Source organism: Populus trichocarpa, chromosome 18 (assembly GCF_000002775.5).
Source record: "Populus trichocarpa isolate Nisqually-1 chromosome 18, P.trichocarpa_v4.1, whole genome shotgun sequence".
In the NCBI taxonomy this organism is placed as follows: domain Eukaryota; kingdom Viridiplantae; phylum Streptophyta; class Magnoliopsida; order Malpighiales; family Salicaceae; genus Populus; species Populus trichocarpa.
The window spans coordinates 14,817,589-14,826,587 of record NC_037302.2 but is presented as its reverse complement, the minus strand read 5'-3'; the positions used below and the strand labels follow the sequence as shown (position 1 = coordinate 14,826,587).

General features: G+C 32.8%; 1 protein-coding gene across 2 annotated transcripts; it reads left to right on the top strand.

Moving 5' to 3' along the window:
* Positions 1-4,779: 4,779 nt before the first annotated feature.
* Positions 4,780-8,874, top strand: LOC7490502 (uncharacterized). Of its 2 annotated transcripts, XM_024589502.2 has the most exons (6): positions 5,123-5,269; positions 5,510-5,532; positions 5,680-5,783; positions 5,993-6,169; positions 6,424-8,300; positions 8,634-8,874. In XM_024589502.2, the coding sequence occupies exons 4-6, from the start codon at positions 6,109-6,111 to the stop codon at positions 8,781-8,783; spliced, it is 2,088 nt and encodes a 695-aa protein (XP_024445270.2). In that variant the 5' UTR covers positions 5,123-5,269; positions 5,510-5,532; positions 5,680-5,783; positions 5,993-6,108; the 3' UTR covers positions 8,784-8,874. The 2 variants fall into 2 exon arrangements, with proteins under 2 accessions (XP_024445268.2, XP_024445270.2); XM_024589500.2 differs by lacking the exon at positions 5,510-5,532 and having other exon boundaries at positions 4,780-5,269.
* Positions 8,875-8,999: the final 125 nt, after the last annotated feature.

The window sequence follows — 8,999 nt, the reverse complement described above, 5'->3', positions numbered from 1 at the left end:
TTAATTGATATAATTTATAATAAATTCATGGAGAATCTTGAAAAAAAAACAATAATTCTTTTTTTAGAATTTATTAAACCCAGTCTAAAAACAAACAAGGCAATTCAAGTTAATTTAAAACATCATTGTTTTGGATTTTTAAAAGAATTAAACTAGGTTTTACATTCAATTTACTTACTTAAAAAATGAAATCCTAGATTAATCGGCCACCGAATTTACTTAATAATAGTAGAAATGAACAAAGACACAGATTTAGACAGCATAATTAAGGAGATCAGAACCACGTACACAACAATTAGTTTATTTATTTATTTTAATTAGGAAGAAACAAAACAGAATCAAAGAGAAGGGAACAAAGTTACATGGTGCATCGAAGGTAGAAACAAAAAATTATAATAAAAAAGGGGAACAAAAAAAAAACACACAGGAGATTGAAGAATAATGGCCAGAAGGAGCAAAGTGGTGGGTGGATGATGCTGTTTGGACGTGAATAATAAATAATAGCAAGCTAACATACAAAAAGATGGAGAAGAGAAGGAAGAGGCTTGTCTCCAGCTTGTACACGCAAGGCCTTTCTGAAGTAGCTATCATCAACATGCATCCAAACCATACAAATTCTGATTAATTATATATGTTTCGACCTTTTCTAAAGGAGAGGCTTTGAAATTAATTTTTGTTCCTTTTTTTTTTTTTAGTTTAATGTGGGTGTCCGGGCTAGCTTGCGCGCACCTCGACTAATCCCACGGGTCCTGAAGTTAACGACCATGTAAGCCTCCAGTGGCCATCATATGAGTAACCACATGGCTCGAATCTGAGACCACAGAGGGAACAAATCTCTTGATCCCAAGCTTTTACCATTGGGTAAATGATTATTTTTGTTCTTCTTTCACAACCTTGCCGATTGCTGCCAAATTAGGAGTCTAAATTCATGTTCTATCTTTGATCTTTCAAGTGGGTGTTTGATAAGGTGATTGTTTGTGATTTGTATCATAAGAGAATCCTGAATTAATGATGTCTTTTTGTAAGTGTTTTTTGATAAATTAATTTTAATTTGATCTTTAATTCTATAAATTATATCATTGCTTTCTAAATTATTATTTTTTAAAGTAATATTGGGTAAATATTTGTCATTCTTGTGATGGAGAGTGATTGAAAGATATTATAGCCAATTGAGAGTGGGAAAGAGAAAGGAGTTATGGACCCAAAGAAGCTTGAAAACCAATTAAAATCTAACACAGGTAAAGCACTAATCTTGGTGCTGAATTCTTCACACACACAAGGATGAAATAATTGCAGCAACAACATGTAAATTGCTTTGAAAATTTGTACAATTAATTTGATCAAAAGTCTTCATGTCAAGTCCTTTTCTTAATTGAAGAAAGATATAATTTTCATTGTATTAATTTGTTATATTAAAAATCTTATTTTATATTATTAAATGTGTAGACTTTTTTTCCCTAAAAAAAAGGCTGCGTGTACCTCACGTTTTAATTTCCCATTTATATCTTATTAGGTCAACATATATTATTTATTTTAATTATGTCAAGCTTAGATTATTTATTTTCATGAAAAATCACTGAATATTCTAATATATTCACTGTGAATAACATGAAGCTCACTAGATATACCAAACTATATAAAAAAACACAAAACTCTTACTTTTTTTTTCCTATGGTATTTTTAATCACATGGCGTGGAAGATTTTATTAAATTCATGAGTGTTTAATGAGATTAAAAAATATTATATGATTTCCACGTGACTACTTATCCACTATGTATGTTAACTTGAATTTATACAAGGATTTGATTGAGAACCTATTGATAAATCAAGGACCTAATCAGGATGAAAATTGATAGAGGACCTATTTGAGATTACACCTACAAATCAGGGACTAATTTGAGGTTTGCTCTTTGGATATAAAACTTGATAAAAAAGAAAAAAAGAAAGAAGAAGAAGAAGTCATGTTTGGTGCGCGAAAATGGATCCAAGAATATTAAGAAAAAAATAATCCAGCTGTGCGTGACGTGTCGTGTGGAGATATACATATGAGTCAGCATTTACTTCACTTTCAGCCCCCATTAACTTGTTCTTGGCATAACAAACACGCTTTTTGTTGCCACGTCAGGTAAGGATATGCCTTTAGAATATCTTTTGCTAATTTCCCTCGTTTAACCCTTAACTCTCTCTTAGAGCATGTTTGGCAGTGTGGTTGCGGGTGTTTTTCAAATAACTTTTCGTGCCAAAATGCATGCCAATGATGTTTTTTTATTTTTTAAAAATCATTTTTAACATCAGCACATCAAAACGATCCAAACCATACAAACCATATTAAATTTTAGTAAAAAAAAAAAAAAATTCAAATTTTTTGGGAACGCAGCTGCAGCCGCGTTCCCAAACATGCTCTTAGTTACATACAGCATCATAGTGTTTTTATTATATTATGCCCTAAAATCAAAATTAAAAGAAATAAAAATCGTTTTTTTAACCATATTTTCTCAATTTCCAATGAAAAAAAACTTTATCTTTTATTAATACATTTTAATTATTGGATTAACTCTGATGTATTCATGTGAGATGAGCTTGATTTAAGTATTTAGAAGAGTTATTAAAAAAAAAATTGTTTTTTCTATTCATATATAAGACATAACCTGTATAAAAAATATTTTTTTTTTCATTTAAATAAAAGAACAAAGTTCTCGCTTCTCCTTTCTTTTCTTGGACTCTTAACATTATTTTGACAAGATTTATAAAAATATTTGTACTATAAAATATATATATTTTTTATATTAATTAAAGTGACATCAAAATAATTAATTTAGAAACAAAAAAACGAATTCTTACAAGTAAGTTTTCCTTTTAATTCTACATGTTTTCGGTTTGGACTTAACTTGTAGTTTCTTTTCTTGAGATTTCTATAATAAAAAAAAATTATTAAATTTATCTCGTTTCAAACTTATATCATAAACTGAGCAGGTTAAGTTAGTTATCTCTATTCATTCTAAAATAATATTATTTTAATTATTTTTAATAGTTTTTGGCCTAGACTAAGAAATGAATATTTCACCCTATGTTAAGCAATCACTGAAATTAATTTCTAGTTCCTTAAATTTCAAGACCTCACTTGTTAGCAAAAACTTGATCTTAAATTGCTTCAAACATATGGACTTATTAGTAATAATACCGTTTTTTATTTGATTAAGAATAACCGATTTCAACTTAATCGTTAATGACAAACATTCTATTGGGACATGGTGTTCAAAAGTCCTTGTGTTTTCATGGTTTGAAAAAGATGAAAAAGTCGTCGTGCTAAATCTCCGAGAAGTTTCCATCAAGCAACATAGCAAGGCTGCAATGGCAACAGGGAGCCCACCACTGAAGAAATTGCTTCGAGCACCGACTATTTTGGTCCTATTATTCTCCTCAGAGCCGCCATTAATTGCACTGTTAAGAACATGAACTCCCTTCGTCTTGATCCCCTTTTCCTTAGCTCCACAAGTTGTTTTATTTTATTTTATTTTATTGAGATCTTAAACTTGAATTTAGAAATAGGTGAGATGTGCAGTAAAGATAAATCTTTTTAATTAATTTTTTTTTATGAAAAAAAACTTGTTATACACAAAGTAAGCAATTTCCTTATACAGATTGCCAAAAAAAGAAAAAAACCCAGAAATTCATTGATTCCCATTTCAAAACTTCACTAATTCATCACCAAATACCAAACCCTAATCATTATTAATTAACTTATCCACCCCTTAAAAAAATAAATATATATCATTATTAGAAAAGGACTACTCAACTCCTCTTCTAAATTCTAATCCATTCCCACAAATCCCCCACCAACAGGTCAATTGCCTCTCAACAAACAAACTACAATTTGAGAGGGTAAGGTCTAAAATTATTCTTGACATTTAATCTACTATAGTTTAACATAAAATAATTTGAAGGGGTTATATATTTATATTAATCATGGACACCAACATAATATTACTCAATCAAGAATAATGAATTAGGAGCATTTTTAAGCATTCCCATTTATATATTATCCAAAAAAAAAAAAACCCAACATGACTTAATTTTTTAAAGAATTGGGATAATTACATTATTAATATATCAAATTTCTTTCTTAATCAACTATATGGGTTTTAATTTTTTATATTTTAATATGACTATATATATATTTATTATTCCAATAAAGTATCTCAACTATATGAGTTCTTAATCAACTATATGAGTTTTAATATAACTAAAATATTTATTATCTTATTTAAATAAGTGAATATCATGTGTTTACAATATCACGACAAAAAGACCACATTAAAAAATTTAGTCAAGCAAATCAACCAAGTCCATTCGAAAACATGTTCCCCTGAAACAATAAAAAATAATGGTATATCAAAATAAAAAAAGTTTAAAGCTCATATATTTGATTGACGTAAAATAAAATTTAACGTACCAAAAACAATATTTTAAAAAAATATACCCCATCATATAATGAAACAAATTGACAGAAAATAAATAAAAATACTTGATTGGAATTTTTGAAAAACTTAGTATACTCAAATGAAAAAAAAAATTTATGTATTTTATTAAAAATAAATATAAAATGGGTGTACTAATAATACAATTATTCCGAAAAATATAAAGTAACTATTATATTTTCCACATCCACCTTTTCAGCTTTTCCATTAAAACTTATAATAATAATAATAATAATAATAATAATAATAATAATAATAATACTAATAAATAACTACTAGTAATAAACTTGTTTTATTTAACTATTAACATCTCTCTCTGTATCTGCATCAAGTCTCTCCCATCATCCTCTTCATTTTTGGAATGAAATTCCGTCCACTTCCACCCCACAAAACTCTCTCCCTTTCAATTCTCAATTCCTCTCTCTTTCTATTTATGCTTAAAGTTTTCATCTTTCTGTAAATATAAATCATCCTCTTTTCTGGGTCTCTTTTAGAATTGCATAAACCACACAAACTTTGTGACTTTATTGGTTTTCAAGGAAAATAATTCTTGGGTTTTGCTTGATTTTGTGTTTTGAGTTGATTTGAGGAACTGGGTCTTTTTAAAATTTGGTAAAAAAATCATGGGGTCAGCTTCAATTGAGCAGGAAATGCCAGCAGGAGAGGGGATTCAGAGTCGTTTTGAGAATTTAAGAGGGGTTCAATGGAGGATAGATCTTGGAATTTTGCCTTCTCCTTCATCTTCTAGTGTTGATGATGTTCGTAGAGTTACTGCTGAATCTAGAAGAAGGTAAAGTTTTGGCCTTTTTTTTTTCCTGAAAAAGAGATAATTGTATTTTTTTTCGTTTTTGAGATTTTGAGATTTTTGAATTCTTGGTTAGTGAAAGCAATTTTTTTTTGGTTTTTAGTTTTTTTTTTTAATTATGTTTTAGTTGACATAGAATTTAAAGATGGTTCCTTTTTTTGTTATGTTTCCATTTTGATGATAGCTAGTTGATTATCTTTGAAAATCATTATATTTTTTTTTCAGGGTTTGATCCATGGAATCAAATAGTAGGGGTTTTGGTTGTGATCAGTTGTTTTTTTGGTCGTTAAAAGTCAATCGAATTAGGAGGGAGTCTCCAGTTGGATTTCAAGGTTTAAGTCTACTTTGTATGCTGGTTTGTTGTTAACACAAATCAAAATGGTTGTCTTTGTCAGGTATGCTGGTTTAAGAAGGCGGCTCTTAGTTGATCCACATTTGTCAAAGGATGGAAGGAGTTCACCTGATCCTGTAATTGACAATCCACTGTCACAAAACCCAGGTAACTATTTTGTTTGCGCCATGTAAGTTTATGGATGGAAGTTAGCTTGTTGCTTGAACTAGGGTATATTTATGCCAATTGCTGATTTTATCTGCATTGTCACTGACATGTCGTTCAAATAATTTTATTGCGACTCTGATATGTGGTATGTCGTGTGAAAATGTTGTAATTACTTGGTATCAATGATGATATACGAATGCTGCCTGCAGATAGCACCTGGGGTCGCTTCTTTCGGAATGCTGAACTGGAAAAAACACTTGACCAGGATTTGTCACGTTTATATCCAGAACATGGTAGCTATTTCCAGACACCTGGCTGCCAAGGAATGTTAAGACGAATCTTGTTATTGTGGTGCCTTAGACATCCAGAGTATGGTTATCGACAAGGTAAATTAAATTGAAAGAAAGACATGTTCCCATCAACCCTTTTGGCATTCGTCTTTGTGTTGTACCAATATTCAATCATTAGTGCGACCCTGTAATCTCAAGCTGTTCATCATATATTGTTAATTTGACTCAGACAATCATTTTAATCATTAATCTCTTCATTTTTCCTATATTCATTCACTTCAATGTGTTACAGTATCCGTTTACAGGGAAATTAATGTTTCCCTTTTGGTTATTTTGGCTTTCCTTGACAGGAATGCATGAACTCTTGGCGCCTTTTCTATATGTTCTTCACATTGATGCGGAGCATCTGTCTGAAGTGCGCAAGCAGTATGAAGACCATTTCACAGACAAATTTGATGGTTTAGCATTTCAGGAAAATGATCTTACATACAACTTTGATTTTAAAAAGTTTTTGGATTCCATGGAGGATGAAATTGGCTCCCATGGTAATGCTGTCAAAGTCAAGTCTCTCAATGAGCTTGATCCTGAGATACAGACAACTGTATTACTAACGGATGCTTACGGGGCTGAAGGTGAATTGGGTATTGTCATATCAGAGAAATTTATGGAACACGATGCTTACTGTATGTTTGATGCATTGATGAGTGGGTCTCATGGTTCAGTTGCCGTTGTGGACTTCTACTCTCACTCCCCTGCACATGGTTCTCATTCTGGCTTACCCCCTGTCATTGAAGCTTCTGCTGCTTTGTACCATTTACTGTCTGTTGTTGATTCATCTTTACACAGCCACCTTGTTGAGCTGGGTGTTGAACCTCAGTATTTTGCACTTCGCTGGTTACGGGTTTTATTTGGACGAGAATTTTCACTCGAAAACCTCTTGTTAATATGGGATGAAATATTTGCAGCAGATAATAATGTCATATTAGAAAAAGGTGCTGAAGATGATGCAGACTCTGGTTTTCGTATCTTTATATCACCTCGGGGAGCATTAATACCAGCTATGTCTGTTTCTATGATTCTTCATTTGAGGTCTTCCCTGCTTGCCACTGAGCACGCAACTACTTGTCTCCAGAGACTCTTGAATTTTCCTGAGAATATAGATCTGAGAAAACTGATAAACAAGGCAAAGTCTTTACAGTCCCTCGCACTGGATACTAATATGTCCTCTGTGTCTCCTCCATTTGATGGGATTTATAACCACAGTAAATCAATGGTGGTGAGAGGTCATACTCATGCACTTTCATCTGGTTCTGTTTCCCCCAAAACTCCTCTAAATGCAGTGCCTGATAGTTATTGGGAGGAGAAATGGAGAGATTTGCACAAGACAGAAGAACTCAAGCATGATCATTTAGGGAAATTGAAACCAAGCCAGAAAAAACGGTGGACAGAAAAAGTAAGATTGCCCCTATCTAGGACAGAATCTGCACCAGCTCCAGTAAAAGCAGGGAGTGGGAAGAAGGATCAGAAGTCATCTATTAAGCGTAGTTTGTTAGAAGATTTATCACATGAACTTGGGATGGATGGAGATATTGGAAAATCAGATTGCCATGAAGTTTCAGGCAAGAAGGACCATCAAACTGCAGAAGTTGAGGGAGGGGGACCAGACAGTGTTAACAATGACTTCACTTGCTCAACTGAGGAGAGATGTCTTAGTGGAAATTCTGGGAGTGAGGAAAATTCATCTGTGTTTTCGGACCCATCTAGTTCTCTTAGTGGTGGTAATGAGCATGAAAATGACTCTGAGAAAAGTAGCGTTGCCTCGAATATGTCTGTCGATGAAAATGATGATCAACCTGAGGCTCTCCAGGAAGATCCAACCCTTCCTGTTTCCCATCCCCCTGAAGGTGTGTCTCTAAATTCTGGGACCAACAATGAGCCTGCTGGAAAACAGGTTGCAGGTCCTAAGGAGAGGAAACTTTCAGGTAAATTTCAATGGTTTTGGAAGTTTGGACGGAATACTGCTGGTGAGGAGACTTCTGAAAAGGGAAGCGGCACATTTGAGGCTACAAAACCTGTCAACGATGCCAGTAATCAGATTAATTCAATAGGATCTTCGTCTGTCAATGGATCTTGCAACTCTTATGCCAGTAGCAAAGGAGAGAGCGTGGATCAGAATGTGATGGGTACTTTGAGGAACTTTGGACAGTCCATGCTTGAACATATTCAGGTAATTCTTTCTAAGATAATGCTTCTAAGACAGACAGTCTGAAAGTTGTTAAAATATGAAACAAAAGTATGATATGTTGTGGAAAATTGGCTTGATATATGGATTGATTTACTTCAATACATATTTATTCTGCCAGGGAGACGGGTCATAGTTTCTCTACCTGCTATGATTTTCTTTCTGCTTCACATGTAATTTATGTAGCTTTCAAGTTTCTGGGGAATTCTAGGAAGTAGTTTGGCCTTTGACTTATCAGCGAAGCAAAACTATAGTGATATGGTATATGTTTTTTGTTAGGCATTCAAGCTGAACTTTTCTTAATCATTTGTGCTGCAGATAATCGAGTCTGTTTTCCAGCAAGATAGGGGTCAGGTGGGTTCATTAGAGAATTTCTCCAAAACTGCTCTTGTTGGCAAAGGACAAGTCACAGCCATGACAGCTCTTAAAGAGCTTCGGAAAATCAGCAATCTCTTATCTGAGATGTGAGTTGAGCTTTAATTATATATACCTGTATATACATTTTGTAATTAATATTCTTTTAGTGCTAATAAAAGTGAGTTTTGGCTCCTTGCTGTTACCCCTCCCCTCCCAAAAATAAAAAATTGAGCTTCAGCAAGTTTGCATTTCTCTACAGACATTTCGATACGAGTTCTGTCATGACTGCTTATTATCAAACCCTTGCTTCTCAGAATCCTTTACAAT

What these genes read in the sequence shown, in the direction of transcription:
- LOC7490502 (XM_024589500.2), top strand. Translation starts at nt 5,103, where the DNA reads ATGGGGTCAGCTTCAATTGAGCAGGAAATGCCAGCAGGAGAGGGGATT. An exon ending in TCCACTGTCACAAAACCCAG is followed by an intron (nt 5,784 to 5,992) that starts GTAACTATTTTG and finishes TGCTGCCTGCAG; the next exon opens with ATAGCACCTGGGGTCGCTTC. An exon ending in CCATGCTTGAACATATTCAG is followed by an intron (nt 8,301 to 8,633) that starts GTAATTCTTTCT and finishes TTTGTGCTGCAG; the next exon opens with ATAATCGAGTCTGTTTTCCA.